Below are 17,879 nucleotides of genomic sequence, written 5' to 3' on the forward strand. Positions count from 1 at the left end.
CCAATCTTGAATATTATATATTATACTTGGCCCTAAACTCTCTTTTATAATATAGTAGAATAGAAAGTAGAATAGAATAATAATAAAAAAAAAAAAAAAAAAAACTAGATAGAGCATGTGCTAATATCACAAGTTCCATAAAAAAATTTGCAACTGTTATGTCTTGTATTATGATTAGCAAATCAGAAACAATAAGGATGAAAAGAAAAGAACTATCCGAGTTAACAGAATTCAATGTGTATCCTTAAAAAATTTAATCCCTCAAGTATTCGAGTTTGTTGATTAATTCCTCCTAAGATAAAACGGATTAACCATTAAAAAGTAGCGGAACTTCAAACTTCGATAATTTCAACGAACTCAAAAAGACAGCAATAGGAGATCACATACACAGACAAGATCGATCGAATTTATTTGTAAGAAATGTGTGCAAAAGAAGGGAAGAATACAATGCAGAAAAATGAGAGAAAACCTCTCTATTTATAACCAATAAAGGGTAGTAAGAAAAGATTGTTAATTGTGTCTTATTGGAAATGTCACAATTTCTTGGAAAAGAGATAATTTTTCAGAAAGGTCACACCCTTTAGAAAAGGCACAACCTTTCGTAAAGGTCACAACCCTTTGTAAAAATCACAATTCTTTATTTTCTATTCCCACCTTTAAAACCCAACAACAACATTTAATGAAGTGTATGAAAGAAATTTGAGAGAACCATATTGGTTAAGTTGGCCATAGTAACCATGTAACTATTAAGACCAGTAGTCAAAATACAATATCAAACGTGACAATGTATAATAACTTGCATGTGATTTTGTTGAAATTATGTATCTTAAGAATTCAAATTAGAAAGAAAATATAGCAACTCTAGCAAAGCTTACATAGATATATTTAGTTATAATGGTATAACACAAGGGGCATGTCTCTATATGTATGTGAGAATCTACACAGAAAAAATGTCATTGTTGAAATAAATAGAAGTGTAAATAGCTTATCTAGTCTTTGATCTATTCAAATATTGGATATTCACGCACCCAAATGCGAGCAACTTAACCTGAAAGCAAAAGTAATGTATCTTGCAGACTATAAAAAGAACTTTGTATTTCGTTTGAGCTTAAAAGTATAGAGAAACAACACACAGACGAAAATATAAAATAATCACAGTTAAAAATATAATGAATCTAATACTTAATCTTAAAATTTTACAATTATAATGTGTGTCACTGTTATGATTAGATTTCAAATTTGCAGCAAATGATTGTTGAAACGTGTTTTGAATAATGAATTAATAAAATGTATTTAATAGTAATATTTTATGTTTGTTTATCCATCAAATATTTATTTTTTTCCATTATTTTTTACATGTATAAAATAATCTCAAAAACATTTTATTACTTTATATATATTATTTAGTTGAAATTATTTAAATAACAATGCCATTAAATTTTTAGTAACTCATATATAAAACTCAAAAAAATTCTAACATGGTGACTATCAAATTGATCCTTTTACCCTAAAATTTTATTTGAGAATTGGATTTCTCCATTGATTTCAGCCCCCAAATCTCTCTTTCTCTGCCATTTTTCTCCATTGCTAAAACCAGTTTCTCCTTCCCTTTTTCCTCACCCATCTCATTGCAAATCCCACAACTTCTACTGTTAAACTGTTGTTGAAAAAAATAAGAGTATGCTTTGGGTTTTGAAGAGTTTATATTGATTGATATGTATAAAGCTCTTGGTAAGCATAGACTCATATATCGTACTCGCATTTCAAATTACGTGAAAACTGGTTTGGTAAACGAAGCACTCCAAGTGTTTGACAAAATGACTCAATCAGATTGTAGAGTTTTCAGCATTGATTACAATAGAATTATTGGTGTTTTGATTCGTACTTCGCATTTTGATTTAGCAGAAGGATATTATAATGAGATGAAACCAGTTGGGTTTTCTTTGAATTCATTGACATATTCAAAATTTATTTGTGGGTTGTGTAAAGTTAAGAACTTTGATCTTATTAGTAGGTTATTAAATGATATGGATAGGGTTGGGATTGTACCGAACTTTTGGGCGTATAATATGTACTTAAATCTTTTGTGTAGTGAAAATTTGGTGGATATTGCTTTGGAGTTGATTAGAGTAATGGGAGAGAAAGGGAGAGAGCCAGATGTAGTGAGTTATACTATTGTTATTAGTGGGTTGTGTAGGATTGGACGGTTCGATAATGCTGTTGAAATGTGGCATACGATGATTAGGAAAGGTTTAAGACCAGATAATAAGGCTTGCAAAGCTCTTGTTTTTGGGCTGTGTGGGAGTGGTAGGGTTGATTTGGCTTATGAGCTGACTTTGGGTATTCTAAGGGGTCAAGTCAAATTCAACACGGAAATATATAATACGCTGATAAATGGATTTTGTCGAGCTGGTAGGATTGACAAAGCACAAGCAATTAAGACATTCATGAGGAGAAATGGGTGTGAACCAGATTTGGTTACTTATAATGTGTTCTTGAATTATTGTTGTAACGAGCTTATGTTGGAAGAGGCGGTGAAGTTGATAGAGAAGATGGAAGGAAATGGGTTGGAACCTGATGGTTACAGCTATAACCAGCTTCTCAGAGGTTTCTGCAAAGCGAATAGATTAGATAAGGCTTATAAGTTAATGGTCGACAAGATGGAAACCAAAGGATTGGTAGACGTTGTATCTTACAATACTATTATTAGAGCACTCTGCAAGACAGACCACAGTAAGAAGGCATACAATCTCTTCGAGGAGATGGAGCAAAAAAAAATTGTCCCTGACGTTGTAACTTTTACGATTCTTATAGAAGCTTCTCTAAAAGAAGGCAATTCTAGTGTAGCTAAGGCACTTGTTGATCAGATGACCAGCATGGGCCTTTTTCCTGATCGTGTACTGTACACTTCTATTATAGATAACCTGTGCAAGACAGGTAAATTAGGGGTGGCTGAGAGCATTTTCCGTGATATGGTGGAACAGGGTGTTGCTCCTGATGTTATCTCGTATAATGCACTAATCAGTGGATTTTGCAAGGCTTCTAGAGTAACAGAAGCACTGAGTCTTTATGAAGATATGCAAGCCAGAGATTTGAATCCTGATGAAATCACCTTCAAATTAATTATTGGAGGTCTCATACAGGAGAAGAACCTCTCAGTGGCTTGTGCAATCTGGGATCAGATGATGGAAAAGGGTTTTACTCTTGACCGAGATTTATCTCAGACTCTTATTAATGCAATCAACCCATAGGTTGCACAGTATCCTGAATGGTTTGTATCTATGAACACCCATCTGGTTATATCTTTTTGCATTTTCTGATGGAACACCTATGTGGTTACATCTTTTGTATGTTTCTGATATTTATTTGCATATTGGGCAGTTGCTTATTTGTCAAATATCGCCTGTACCTGTTTCTGCTTTACAATCAACAGTCTTTGCAAAGTTTCCTGTCTTGCAACTACTGTTTGTGTCTTGTGTTTTGGTTATCACATGATTTTGCTGATGTTACTGTTTTCCTTCCCTATTGCTACATGATGCTTCCTTAGTACATGTTTTATTTCTTTCCTTTTGTATGTTCTTTGATTTGTGTTACCTAAGCTGGGAGTCTTTCGGAAACAACCTCTCTACCTCCATATGGTTAAGGTTTATGTACGCCCTACCCTCCCCACACCCCATCTTGTGGGACTACACTGGGTATGTTGTTGTTGTTATGGCTTATTTGTCCAATAAATACTATTCTATATATTTCTGGATCATCTAAAACTTTAGATTGACTAGTTGAGATTGAAAGATTTGTCCTGGAGAATATGAATATTTCTGCTTCAAACAAACAGATATCGTGGAACTTATGATTGCCTTTTAAAATATTTTTTATTTTAAGATGGTTTAATTGGAAGTTGGAATTTCAGGCTGACTTGCTTTGAATCCTCCATTGGAAAATTCTATGGGATTTGCAGCTCTCAGAACTCATTATTTTAGACCTGTTATATTCAAGGAAATGCCAAAATCACCGAGATTTCAAGTTGTTTAACCCAAGATGAACATTCATCTGGCTGCTCTGGACTGAAAGTTCCAGAGGTATAATCTTTAGAAATTCAAACTGATTTTTTGAAGGCAATGCTTTCTTACTCAGTATGGATTCTGTACTATGATTGTTTTGACGATTTAACATCAGCTGCCTTGATGGTTAAACTTCTAGGAACTTGTGAGCAGTTGAAGTGAAGTGCAAAATTGAGTTGATTTTACTTTTAGGGGCAACTAAATTAAAAAATACACTGCTGTTGTGCAATATAGAGTATTCACTCTTGACATTTTACCTACAAGAATAAAGAGAATTTTTGGTTACTGATATATGTTTCTTTGTATGATGTAGTGAATGACCACAAGAAGAGGTATCATTTAGAAATGCTTGCAGTTGAACCATGTCAGTGATACTGGAATCTATGATAGTGAAGTTAGGTGCGCATTTACATCTTCCCTCTTCCTTCTCAGATTTCTCTATGCTCCATGTGTCTTGCATGTGGTTAAGTTTCATGAAAAGAGCTAGCCAGGAAAGGTTAGTTTGGTTACACAGTGAATTACCACAAGTCCATTAAAATAGAGGAAAATCTGACAGTGTTGTTTATCTACATCATATTCTGATCTCTTTAGATTCTAGTTTTTCCTCTTCTCTGTCTAAATACAAAACAATTTGTAAATATGAAAGGAGAAGATAAGAAAAAAGACATTCAAAAGATGTTTCTTCCCACTTTTCTTACCTGTGTATATTTCTGTTGCAGATTTGCAGCTTTTTCTGAATTTGCTTACTCGTGAGACGATTTGAGCAATTTCTACATAAGTTGATGAAACTATTTTTAGGCAGAAGAAGGGAAATACTATAGTTGCCAAAAGGTATCGTTTTTCTCTAACTCTCAATTTTGTCAATGGTGATAAATTGCACAATGATATTGAGCTTTGATTTTTTTAAATGTAACTCGCACATACATATTGACCAATAGAAATTTCTAATTGCATCAATCTATCGATGCATCTTTTTAAGTTTTGTTGGAATGTCTTCATTTCTTTGGATGAACATACTTTTGTATAAATATCATGTCTTTGTTATTGAAAGTTATACTCATTTCATTGCAATTTCCATAAATTGAACTTCAATAATGTCCTGAAATAGTGGTCTGAATTCTTTAATAGACTAGCCTTACTTTCTCCCCAATGAAGGCATAGAATAAATGATACTCCCTCCGTCCCATTTTATGTGAGGTAGTTTGACTCGGCACGGAGTTTAAGAAAGAATGGAAGACTTCTAAAACTTGTGGTCCAAAATGAATGATAGAAATTTGTGTGGCTGTAAATCATTTCATTAAGGGTAAAATAGACATTTTATAGTGAAATTGTTACTTAATATGGAAATGTGTCATTCTTTTTGGGATTGACTAAAAAGGAAAATAAGTCATATAAATTGGGACAGAGGGAGTATTATTTAAGAGTTGAACAATCATTGAGGACAGTCATGTATTGTTTGTCAAATTACTAAACCCCCCTCTTTTTGGACCAATTCTTTTGATGTTTTTTCTATTTTTGCCTACTAGCCTCTGTTGGAGTAGCGCTCTACATAGACGAGCATAATTAGCTAGAATAGTTTGAGAAAAATCGGGTAGGAGTGTTCTAATAATTGGTTAAATTTGAACTAGAAGTACAAACTCTCGAGTTCACATGCTCTTCATGCTTAGGTTCGTAGTTTCAATGATTTTCTTGGGGTTACTCAACAAGTAACATAGGAGGAGAAAGCTTGAATTATCTGAAGCTAGAAGTCAGTCTCCTTCAAATTGTCATACCCATGGATCTCATGTTCTCTCCATTCATTTGGCATCCTATTTATTTCATCTCGTTGTATAGTGTGGTAAGTAATTTGTAAATGCAAAGGCACTTTTCCCCGTAGGTGAATACTGTTAATGAACTTATTTTTTATGGTGAAAGATGATCAAAGACAATGTATTCTCAACAATTTTTTGCTCATTTTATGAATACTTTTCTTGCATCTTTACTTTAGTTTTAAGTTAGTTCTGTCCCTACAATGCTTTTGGTCTTGCCAAGGGTCTATTGGTAACAACCTCTCTACCTTTGAAAATACGGTTAAGGTCTGCGTACACTCTACTCTATCCTCTCTAGATCCCGCTCGTTGTATTACACTGTGTTTTGCTGTTGTTGTTGCATATGCTTTCAGTCTTATGCAGATTTTTTGTCCACCTAGCTACTTGTGTTTGATTTTCTTTTGTTTTAATTGTTGTAGTACTTAATCTAATTCTAGACTTGAAAGATGGGTAAATTCAACTGGAGGTAATCCATAGGCGGATTGTTTAATGGTGCTCTTTTTCAACTTTTGGTGGATATGCTAGAGTGCATGATCTCACTGCTCCCGTACTGGATATTTTCACCAAGGGGAAACCTGTGAAAGCATCTTTACAGGCAAGTCTACTTTAATTATCGGTATTGCATCCTGAAAGTAGTTTTTGCACTTCCGCATAACCAATTGAATTTTTTCAGATATCATTGGCACAACTGGGCAAACCCGTATGTGGACTCACCTTGAGCGTCAAGCTGAAGGACAGGTCAAGGGTATGGGTGAAAAACAAATTGAAGTAGACGAGAAAATTTTACGTACTCAAGTAAGCGATTTTGATTTATCATAAACTTTCTGTCCAGTTCAGATTGAAGTAGAGCTAGATATTGACCCCCTCTATTTATTATAGAGGTTGGACTATGGTGTGAGTAATATTTTGATCTTTGGTTCTCAAATCTAACTGTTTGCCTGTGATAGCCTTTCAATTGCTAGAAATGAAGAAGCAATGACAAAATACTATAGAGAGCATGACAAAGCATTCGGAACAGTAACTACAACAGAATAATTCGATGGTCAAGGTACAAAAAGCGGCAGATAGTAACAAAAATCGAGTAATTGATCTTGAAAGTAGCTGTGTGAAACCTTTTAACCAGTGACCGCGAAGGAGGTGGTTGCAGAGGACAAGTCTTCGTCTGCAACTATCTAAAGAAAGTGCAGCGGAGTAAGAAACTACGACAAAGAAAAGAAAATTAGAAGCTAAAAGATCACATGAACCTGAGGTTAAAAAAGGGGTAATGGTTTCCCTTTTGTTTCATCATTCAGTCTGAAATTTATTGGTTCGACTAATTCAGATTCACATCGAAAGATCCATTAAAGAAGTTTTTCATTTCAAGGGCTCAAATTCAAAACTTCTAATAAACAGGGAAGGATATCAATATGATGCCTTTGGGATTTTTTTTGTTGTTGTTGTTGGTATATGGACATTTGCTTTAGTAGTGACTTGTCGTAGTCCATTTAAATATTCGAATCGAATTGTTCCCTGCAAAAATGCATATAGAAATAATTTATCTCTTTAAAGTATTTATGTAAATTTATCATTTATCTTTTTCTTAGATGTCTCATTTTATTTATTTTTAAAAAAAAAGAATGAAAGAACTTCTGGATTTTCTAAAAAGAATTAAATATTGCCAATCGATCTGTCGACCTAATTCTAGTCATCCTTACCTTCCTCCGGCTTTATCAACAGTCTGTTTATTTAGAGTTTTAATTTTAATAATGGTAATTAAACACAAGGGTTGTGTTCGTTATTGGACTTAACTCAACACCTTATAACACAAGTCGATGATAATCATGTTCCACTATTTGTGTGGATTCTCGTTAATTCCTTCGAGTTAGACAAAATATCACGCTCACAGGCTCTATTGAACCGAGCTACCTTGAACGCAAGCGACTAGATTGTTAAGTATTTGTATTGATCTTATCTATTTCGATGAAGTATAATGAGAATCACATTTTAATGAATATATCAATGTCGTTCTTTTAATAAAAAATAAAAGTAGAACAATTTAATTTTTTTAACACACGTACGTGCACCCAAAAAGTTGTTCATTCACCATCAAATTGCATTGCCTTTTTTATAAAGTGGGATCCTTCACAGTTCACAGTCATATTCCCACTTTGCTTTTTTCTTACTTTTTTTTTTCACATTTAAGCATTTCACTCAGGATGTGTTTGGTATAAAAACAATATTTTCTATAAAATATTATTATTTTTATTTATTTATTGATGTAGTAAATAAATAAGTAAAAAAGTATTATTTAAAAATATTCATTTTTAAGTTAGGGAAACACTATAATAAGATTCGAGGATCGGGGATTTGGGGTCATTAAAAAGTGAGAAGGAGATAATAAATTTGAAATATCACTTTATTAGAGAAGTCGTCGTTGAGGATCTATTGGAAACAACATTTCTATCTTTAAGGTAGTCTTGATACATTCTATTTTTCAAATCTTATTTTGTGTAGTTACGTTGAGTATGCTAATATTGTTATTGTAATTTCACTAAGAAAATCTTTTTTTTGAAAAAAAAAAAACTATTTTCCTAAAGAAAAAACATGTCAACCAAACATGAAAATTCGAAAACATTTTAAAGAAAATTATTATCTTCCACGACAAACACACCTTTAACTAATAGTCTAATAATTCAAGAAATACAAATTATTATTTTTTTAAATAAAAATCTTTTTAAAAGAAAAAAATATTTAAAACAAATTGAATTTGTCAAAATGATTAGTATTTATTATTAGGTTCTATGGTGTTCTAAATAATGAACTTTGATACCAAATAAATTAACTTTCATAATTCTGACTTTTCGCAATTTGTTTATATTTGTTTTGGTCATATAAATATACAAAATATTTAGCTTTAGTTTATTAGAGCTTAAATTAATAAAATTGACTTTTTAAAAGATATTGAATCAAACCAAATAACATCTATTTTTATTTCAATTTATTCAATATACACCTTTCTAAATTAAAGTCAAAGAACTTTCCTTTATTTTTTTTCCTTATTTGATTTTAATTTAAATTAATATTTAAAAATATATCTTAACTATCCATTTTTTACGAGTTTCATACTTCAACTGTCTAAATTTTCCTTGACCCCTATCTAAGCCATCATAATACCGAGTTAACCAAACTATTCCCACTTGGCAATAGACGCGTGTAAATTAACTCAGCATTTCAGATATGTTATGATTTACGCAGATAAATAAAATAATAAATAATTAAATTATGAAATTCACGAAAAATTAATACTTTAAGGGTCTGTTTGGAAAGCCACCTGGTAATTGGAATTGGTGTAATTACTAGGGTAGTAATTACCAGCCTAGTAATTACATTGTCTGGTAATTACACTGACATGTTTGGTTGCCGTGTAATTACACATGTCCTGTTTGGATGACACAGTGTAATTACACGTGTTATGTTTGGATGCACAATTGCAATCATAAAATTATAATAAATTTTAAAAATAAAAATTAATTATTTAAAATTTATACTAGACAAATAAGAAACTTTATAAATGACATTAAATTAAATATTTAAGATATATATTCTTTTTTGAAAATATATTAATTAATAAACATATTTTCTGTAACTAATATTATGAAAAAAATAATAATTGATTTATATTTTTTCAAATTAATATATTTCAATTGAATTGATCGTAACACTAAAAGTATGAAGTTTCTACGAACATCGTGAAATGCATGTTTTGATAAAAAAGATAAAATATCATAAAATTATTAAAATGTTTTGACAAAAATATAATTTATCAACTCTAATTAAAAATGACGTGCAAATGTAGATTCAATATTACTAAAACAAATGAAACTGAAAATATAACATAAGTTATAAATTCAAAACAAAAATTTTAACATAATACTCTTATAACAAATTTCAACATAGCAATAAATATGATTTAGTTTTAATTTTTCTTAATAAAGAAAACGTAAGTCTATAACCTTACTTAACAATAAATTCTATTTTAATTTAAAATTAGAATATAATATAATTATGCTAATGAGAAAATAAGCATGGCATAAATAAATAGATCATACGAAAAAATTACATAGAATCACGTAAAGTAAGGTTGAGAATAAGAAGAAAATGAAATATAATAATATAAAATATATAATAAACTTTACAATTTTTTAGAATAATAAAATTAAAAAAAGAACTTAAAATAATAGAAATAAAAAAAATTAAAATAGAAATAAAAAAGTAATCAGGTGGTAATTACACCATGTAATTACCAGCAATTCACAACTTTTGCCTGTAAATTGTAGAGTGTAATTACCCCGCCAATTACACCAATTACATGCTGACCAAGTAATTACTCCAAACAGGACAAGACAGTTATACCAATTACACCAAATCCAATTATCAGGTGTCCTTCCAAACAGGCCCTAAATGTATTTTTGACAATCAACTCTTTTTATTTTCAATTTGTTTTTTTTTTGGTTGAATAAGAATCCTAATGGGATTGTTATAATCTGATGTACTTTTTTTTTTGTACTACAAAATTAAGCAGCCACCAGAAAAAGTTGCGATCGTCCACCGTTCATTTTCATCTCCGATTCACCGGCGACGGCGCCGATGAATTCCCTGAACTCCGATTTCACCTGTTTTATGAGTTCGAATCATGTGGAGCTGTATCGTTTCTGAATTCATTGGATTTTGAATTTTTTTTAGGTATTAATTTCTTATACCCTTATCGTTATTTTTATCGAATTTTGATTGAATTGGTGTATAATCGGAGTTTTAATTTCTTGTTCCACAAAAAAAATAAAAATGATGCGAGGTAGGAATTTTAATGTTTCCATGCATAACTGTAGTTTTTTTTAGTTTTTTGAGTTGTAACTCTTATTTGATTTGAAAAGCTTAAAGGGTTTCTGATTATCTGATTCAATTGCATACTATGGTTATTAGTGATGGATTATTCTTTTGAGCCGAGGGTCTATTGGAAACGGACCAGGGTAAGGTCTGTGTACATCCTGGTCTCCTCAGACCCTACTTGTGGGGTTATGCTGGGTATGCGGTTGTTGTTGTTGGATTATTTTGTAGAATTGTTGAATTGAAAGTTTTGATTTTTGACTCTGAGGTCTGAAATCCTGTGAACTTTTTTATTGAGTATATTTGGTTGTGGTATTGAAGTAAAGGCAGGAGCTTTAGGTTATTGTAGATATTCTTTTTGTAGTGTTGGGTTATTCTTTTGAGCCAAGGGTCTATCAGAAATAGCCTCTCTAGCTCACATAGGTAGGGGTGAGGTCTACGTGCATACTACTTTCCTCAAACCCTGCTTGTGGGGTTACGCTAGGTATGTTGTTGTTGGCTTATCTTGTAGAATCGTTGAATTGAAAGTTGAAACTTTTGTTTTTTTGACTCTGAGGTCCGAATTCCTGGGAACTTTTTTATTTATTGATTCTATTTGGTTGTGGTATGGAAGTAAAGGCGGGCGCTTTAGGTTTTTGTAGATATTTTTTTGTTACCTTAACTTTGATATGAACTTCATACGAAACAAAAGGGAATCTGTGAAGAAAGGTGGTTGGTCTTGAATGTACATGTTCTACGAAGGAACTGGGTTGATGAGCCTCCAATAGAGTTTATATACATAGGAAGTGAACCAATTGGGCTAAGCTATTATATACATAAGAAGTAAACCAATTGGGCTAAGCTAACTCCTAGAGAGTAGGAACAAATAACCAGTATAGAAAACAAACTAACAGGATGATAATAGCTAATACAAAATTGAAGCCTGAAATAATGGAAGGAAGACTCCGCTAAATCTAACAAGTAGTGCTGAGACGTAACAACAGTAGTACATGCACTATTATGCCTCCCTCAAGTTAGGTGTTAAGAGATAGCACCTAACTTGGTGCGCTGGAAGGCCGGTTTGAACAGCATATGGTGAGCGGTTCTACAAGTTGATGAATCAAAAGTTGGATCTCACCCGAATCTCCCCATCTATCAGCAGTGTGGATGTGCGATACTCAGAGTGGGCCATTTCTGACTTGGTTCTAAACAAGTGAAGATTAACCTCAAGGTACTTCATTTTGGTACGATGTACTATGTTCTCGCCAATGTACATGACCCGAAGGTTATCATAAACTATTATAGGAGCAGCAGAGCAACACATGATAATCATTGAGCATATGGCTGATCATATTCACTTCCAACAGGGCAGAAGCAACACACAATACTCAACCTCAGTTGAGGAACGAGAGAGGTTGGTGGCTTATGAGAATACCAGGATATAGCTGTTGTGCCTAGATAAACAATGTAACCAGAGAACGAGTGACAGGTCATTGATATCACCTGCCCAATCAGCATCAACATATTACATAGGTATAGAGAGATTGCTGTGGGGAAATACGATTACTGAATTGGGATGCCTTTTTAATATACTGAAGGATAGAATTAACTTCCTTCCCGTGAACCACAGGGAGATGTGTTGAACTGAGTAAGCTTGTTTACTGATTATGCAGTATCAGGTCCGGCTTTAGATGAAGGTACTGAAGCTCACCAAGCTTACTCATGTACTCTTTGCCATTGGTTTTGGGTGCTCTGTCATTCAACCAGTAGGTTCACAAAATGTGCTTATGGGTGACTAAACACCTTTGCAGTTATGCATCTGATTGCCATGTAACACTTCTTGTATGTAGTTAGATTGACTTAGAAACAAGCCATAGGCATCCCAATGTACCCCAAGCTCAATGTCCAAGAAAATGTGCAGTAAGCCAAGATACTTGAGAGAAATTTTTTTCAAAAGAGAGGTAATGACATGTCGAATGACTGTTTCATTATTGCCCAGGAGTATGAGATCATCCACATAGATCAGTATATAAATAGTAACTCTCATATTGTGCACGACAAAAAGAGAGTATCACACTCAGACATCTAGAACCTCATTTGAATCAAAGAATTAGTGAATGCTTCCTACCCAGCCTTAGGAGCTCATTGGAATTCGTAAAAAGCCTTTTTGAGATGGCAGACAAATTCAGGATGATTCGCCTTCTCATTGCCGGGAGGTTGAGATATATACACGTCTGCATGAATCTTCTCCCAAAGAAAAGCATTGTGGTCATTTGGTGTTGTTTGTTCAACTAAATTTGCTTTTGCTGCAAAGTGGTTATGGGACCGTACGCCAACAGACATTTGCTATATGTCTAAAGCAGTCGCAAAGTTGACAGCAGTTTAGTTGGAGAAGTTGCATTTGGGTTGATTGAACATCCTGTTTGGTGGATGTCAATTGTTGTTGGTGTTGGGTGGGTGTCGAGTGTTGCGTGCGGCCCTGTGGAGCAACAGCTGTTGTGACCTGTGTGGTAATTTTCTTAAGATTCTCATGTTTGAGGAATAGTTCATGATCAAGTAGCTTATAAAAAATTTCCTCATAAGTAATTGGATAGTCTCATATGCCCGTATGGCTGTTGAGATCTCAGGAAACTCTGGACCGAGGTTGAAGAGTAATTTCACCACAGCTTCTTCATTAATGATGGGAGAACCTACTAAAATAAGTTCATCAAAGGGAGATTGAATCTATCGCGGCTATTCAGCAATGATTTGGTGTCTTTGGAGACCCGACTGAGATGGTGATTGAGACTGAAGATGTAGGTTTGCAATTTTTTCGACAAAGAGGTGTGAAGAGATAGTGGATGCAATGGTAATTGTCTCAACCAAACCAATCCTTATCAACTCTTGGATAGTTGATGGAGACTGTTTCAGGAGGGGACTGTGTAGAGTCATCAAGAGGGACCATAGAGGTCATGCCATGGAGCAGCAGGGCAATCTGGGCCTTCCAGGTGGTGAAATTGTGGCTGCTAGATAGATTGATGGGCAACTGATATGCTGGATTGAATTGGATCAGGTGTTTGAGGATAATGGTGATGTACTGGGTAGAGGAGGCCGCTGTGCAGAGAAAAAAAGAATCTGAGACCATATAAATACAAAGAAGTGGAATGAAAAGTATCTGTATTTGAAGGGCCTCCAATGGAGCTTATTGCAATGGAAATAATCAATTTTTGCAAAGATAAATCCTAGAAAGTAGGAAGAGGTAACCAGTAGAGTATAGAAAACTATCTAACTAAATGATAAAATATAATCCCTCTGTCCAATTTATGTGATTTACTTTCCTTTTTAGTCAGTCCCAAAAAGAATGACACATTTCTATATTAAGTAAAAATTTAACTATAAATTGTCTATTTTACCTTAATGAAATGATTTACAGCCACACAAATTTCTATCAATCATTTTGGACCACAAGTTTTAAAAAGTCTTCCTTTCTTTCTTAAACTCCGTGCCGAGTCAAACTACCTCACATAAAATGGGACAGGGGAGTAACTAATACAAAACTGAAGTCTAAAATAACTGAAGAAAGACTTGTCCAAATCTTACAGCAAGTTTTGAGATGTAACCGCAGTAGTACATGCGCTACTAGTTGTTACTGTCTTGCACAAGTCCTTTTCCTACCAAACCGCAAGCTATACACATGCTTCAAGTTGATATCGTCCTCCTTTTTAAGTTATAACCTCGTTACAAATAGCTTTGCGCCTGTATGTTATGAATCCTTCATATATTATGAAAGGATAGAGTGTCCGCATACGATTCATATTACTTTTTTGTTTGCAGATCATTGTATTGGCAATGATGCTGCAGTTCAAAGTTATTTTTTCAGACATGCGCTGTCGTAAAATTATGACAATAATGAGTTTCTCTTGATTGGTTAGAAGCCTGCAATGCGTATTAGCTTCAAGTTTCATTAAGAGTATCATGCTCACAGAAGGACTGTACAGCTGTGTAAGATATTCTACATGTTGGTGCCAGTTGTGTAGCAATAAACTATGCCTGATTTTACACTTGTTTGTGAAGTTAGCTATCATATGGTTGAAACATAAATTTTATTTTATTGGTTTTAGCATGTAGTATCATGCAACCATTTGCTTATGTTTCATACTGATGAACTACTTTTCACCATCAAATTTGATTCTAGTAGGGGAATACTGATCTTTTTCAGTTTCACTAATTTGTGTTCACGTATTTTAATTCCACTCTATCATCTATTTGGTTTTGCTAATATTTAGTGTAGTAACATTTTCTTTTTCCTTAAAGATTTAGTCTAGTTCTAAGCACGGCCATGGTTTTCAACAATCTTTGAAGAAACATGTTAACATGCTGTTTGGTTTTGTGCTTACTAGCTCTCTAAGATTTTTATTTCCTTTCTTCTTAATGCAGGAATAAGCCCTTCCCATAAGCAAATGAAATACTAGAAGATTCTTTTTTGAGGTGAATATAGTAGTATTTAATATTTTTAATAAAGGTTATGGAGGCGCGTCCTGCTTTATCTGTCCAGAGGACGGGTGCACATCAACTCAGTAATTTTGGAGCATCAGGAGCTCATTCTTCATTACCTGTGCTTCAAACAAGTCTGGAAGAGAAATATCCTAAGTTGCCAGGGGCTGCCCTTTCTTCGTTTCCTTCAAACAGTGGGGCTGTCGGTCATTTGTTTTCCTCACCATCGGAGTTCTCGACCAATCTTGACTTTTCATCTGTTCTGCCTTATGATGAGCATTTGGCACCTGCAACTTTCATTTCTCAGCCAACAATTAATGAGGCATCAATTCCATTAGCTAATTCTGGAGTTCTTCAAGGTGCTGCATCAAGCCAGTATGTTAATGTAAATAGTGAATCCTGGCGTACAGAGTTATTGCCTGATTACCTTGATTACTCGGTAAATGCCCCTGTCCAGAACACTCAGCTTGATTGTAGAAATTCAGGTGATTGTCACATCCCACCTGAGGATCTTAGTAAACAAAGTGATTGGCCGGAATGGGCTGACCTTGTAATGAATGATGATGATGCTTTGACTTCTAACTGGATGGTTGATACTAGCATTGCTGATGCAGAACCAAAGGTCAGTTCTGTTCTATACCCAACTGTTGTATATATATTCATCTTAATTTAATTTTCATTTTCTTACTCTCCCTTCAATAACTAAAAAGGAGATGGCTCTTACATTTCTTTGTTGTGTGATTAAAGATGCAATATCAGGAACAAAATCAACCTTCAAATTTCCCAGTACACCAAGTTCAACCATTCCAGCAAATTCCTACTGCATCTGTAGAAACATCTGCTGTTGTTCCTGCATCATCCACTGGGAGTGGTTCTTCATCGAAACAACGGATGCGTTGGACACCAGAACTTCATGAAGCCTTTGTGGAAGCAGTCAACAAGCTTGGTGGAAGTGAAAGTAATTTGCGCTCCTTACTTTGAATCTTAAATAAGTATTGTACTGTTGTCTAACTTAATAATTCTATTTTCAAATACAGGAGCTACTCCCAAGGGTGTGCTTAAGTTAATGAAAGTTGAAAGTTTGACCATCTATCATGTAAAAAGTCACTTGCAGGTTTGTTCTTCATTTCTCATTCTCAAAGTTCGATATTTTCACATATAGACATACTGTATTATTACCTGATTTTACTGTGATACAATTTCTTATAATGCAGAAATATCGAACAGCTAGATATAAACCAGAAGCATCAGAGGGTACGCATCAATTTCTTTTTCCCTTGTCTGCTTTCTTACATGTGTCTTAATTTTGTCTCCCTCTTCAACTGTCAATTTTCTTTTGAAAAAAATAGAGTTTTGTGTATCCCAATTTATGTGGCACCGTTTGACCGGGCATGAAGTTTAAGAAATAAGAGAAGACTTTGTTGTGTATACCAAATTGCCCTTATTAAAGTCTCTTTTAGTGCTTGCTTTTAATTGACTTTTCTTCCCAATAAAGTGTTAAGTGGGACCCAATATGGATAAAATGAGGATGGTGTCATTAAATAGTTGTCAAATAAGGAAAGGTAACATTCTTTCGGGGAAAAGCAGCATCTTCCAAATCAAGGAAGTGGCAAATATTCAGCTGTTGGCAAGCATCTTGCAATGCAAGATAGAGCACTTACCAACTACTTATCTAGGAATGCCTTTAGGGAATAATCACAAGGAGCTTGAGATTTGGGATGGAATCATTGAGAAAACAGAGAAGAGGTTGGCTAATTGGAAGGCAAACTATCTATCTCTGGGAGGAAGAGTCACTCTGATCAATTCAGTTCTGGATGCGTTGCCTACATATGTTATGTCACTTTTCCCTTTACCAGCAAAGGTAGAAGAAAGGCTGGATAAATTGAGGCGTGATTTTCTATGGTCGGGGAACAAAGAAGGGAAAAAAATACACTTAGTTAAATGGCAGACAGCCTTACTAAGCAAGAAGACAGGAGGTCTTGGCATAAAAAAACTGAGGGTCCAGAACAAAAGTTTACTTTCTAAATGGCTTTGGAGATTTGTGGTTGAAGATCAGGCATTATGGAGAAAAGCAATTCTCAACAAGTATGGGCAGACCGAGGAGTGGGTGTCTAATGTAGTAGATAGCACGTATGGGGTATCAGTTTGGAGATCAATCAGAAATTTATGGGATAGTCTAAAGGAGAATTTGGTGGTCAAGGTGGGAGAGGGTAACAAAATATTTTTTTGGAAGGACAAGTGGATTGGACAAGAGTGTTTAAACTCGGTCTTCCCCGATCTTTTTTCTTTTTGTACCAATCCTGAGGCTAAAATTGCTGAGATTTGGTCCCCTCAGGGATGGAACCTCACTTTCAGGAGAAATCTAAATGATTGGGAAGTGGATAGAATTGCTGAACTACTTCTCAAATTGGGTGAATTCACAGGCCCTACAACAGAAGCAGATGGTATAAGATGGAAACATAACTCTGATGGTAAGCTCTCTGTGCGTAGACTATATAAGAGAGATCATGACTCACTCTGGGGGAATTCTTGGCCCTTGGAAACAAATATGGAAGGGCAACACCCCAACCAAGGTGAAATGCTTCACCTGGTTGGTCATCAGAAGGGCATGTCTCACTCAGGGAAAACTCAAGAAAAGAGGCTTCCAGATTGTCTCCAGATGTTTTTTTTGTCATGAGAAGGAAGAAACTAACAA

At 34.2% G+C, this 17,879-nt stretch overlaps 2 protein-coding genes and 1 long non-coding RNA gene across 6 annotated transcripts in view; all 3 read left to right on the forward strand.

The window, feature by feature from the left end:
• The first annotated feature begins 1,440 nt into the window (after nucleotides 1-1,440).
• Nucleotides 1,441-6,458, forward strand: LOC102588120 (pentatricopeptide repeat-containing protein At1g13040, mitochondrial). Of its 4 annotated transcripts, XM_015303995.1 has the most exons (5): nucleotides 1,441-3,271; nucleotides 3,911-4,079; nucleotides 4,375-4,460; nucleotides 4,781-4,892; nucleotides 6,289-6,458. In XM_015303995.1, exon 1 carries the CDS (start codon nucleotides 1,716-1,718, stop codon nucleotides 3,249-3,251), a length of 1,536 nt encoding a protein of 511 aa, XP_015159481.1. In that variant the 5' UTR covers nucleotides 1,441-1,715; the 3' UTR covers nucleotides 3,252-3,271; nucleotides 3,911-4,079; nucleotides 4,375-4,460; nucleotides 4,781-4,892; nucleotides 6,289-6,458. The 4 variants fall into 4 exon arrangements, with proteins under 4 accessions (XP_015159481.1, XP_015159480.1, XP_015159483.1 ...); XM_015303994.1 differs by having other exon boundaries at nucleotides 1,441-4,079; XM_015303997.1 differs by having other exon boundaries at nucleotides 1,441-4,079; nucleotides 6,307-6,458.
• An 85-nt stretch (nucleotides 6,459-6,543) lies between these two features.
• On the forward strand, nucleotides 6,544-7,293 carry LOC107058366 (uncharacterized). The gene is made up of 2 exons (XR_001471990.1): nucleotides 6,544-6,664; nucleotides 6,817-7,293. It is a non-coding gene; the product is annotated as an uncharacterized lncRNA (long non-coding RNA).
• Nucleotides 7,294-10,368: 3,075 nt separating this feature from the next.
• The window catches only part of LOC102588550 (protein PHR1-LIKE 1), a 12,515-nt gene continuing 5,004 nt past the window's right edge, over nucleotides 10,369-17,879 (forward strand). The window contains exons 1-5 of the mRNA XM_006364502.2: nucleotides 10,369-10,591; nucleotides 15,128-15,806; nucleotides 15,932-16,142; nucleotides 16,222-16,298; nucleotides 16,399-16,438. Coding sequence (XP_006364564.1) covers nucleotides 15,216-15,806; nucleotides 15,932-16,142; nucleotides 16,222-16,298; nucleotides 16,399-16,438 — 919 coding nt within the window. The 5' untranslated portion in view covers nucleotides 10,369-10,591; nucleotides 15,128-15,215. The remainder of the gene's footprint in view (nucleotides 10,592-15,127; nucleotides 15,807-15,931; nucleotides 16,143-16,221; nucleotides 16,299-16,398; nucleotides 16,439-17,879) is intronic.

This window comes from Solanum tuberosum, unplaced genomic scaffold (assembly GCF_000226075.1).
Source record: "Solanum tuberosum cultivar DM 1-3 516 R44 unplaced genomic scaffold, SolTub_3.0 scf00504, whole genome shotgun sequence".
In the NCBI taxonomy this organism is placed as follows: Eukaryota; Viridiplantae; Streptophyta; class Magnoliopsida; order Solanales; family Solanaceae; genus Solanum; species Solanum tuberosum.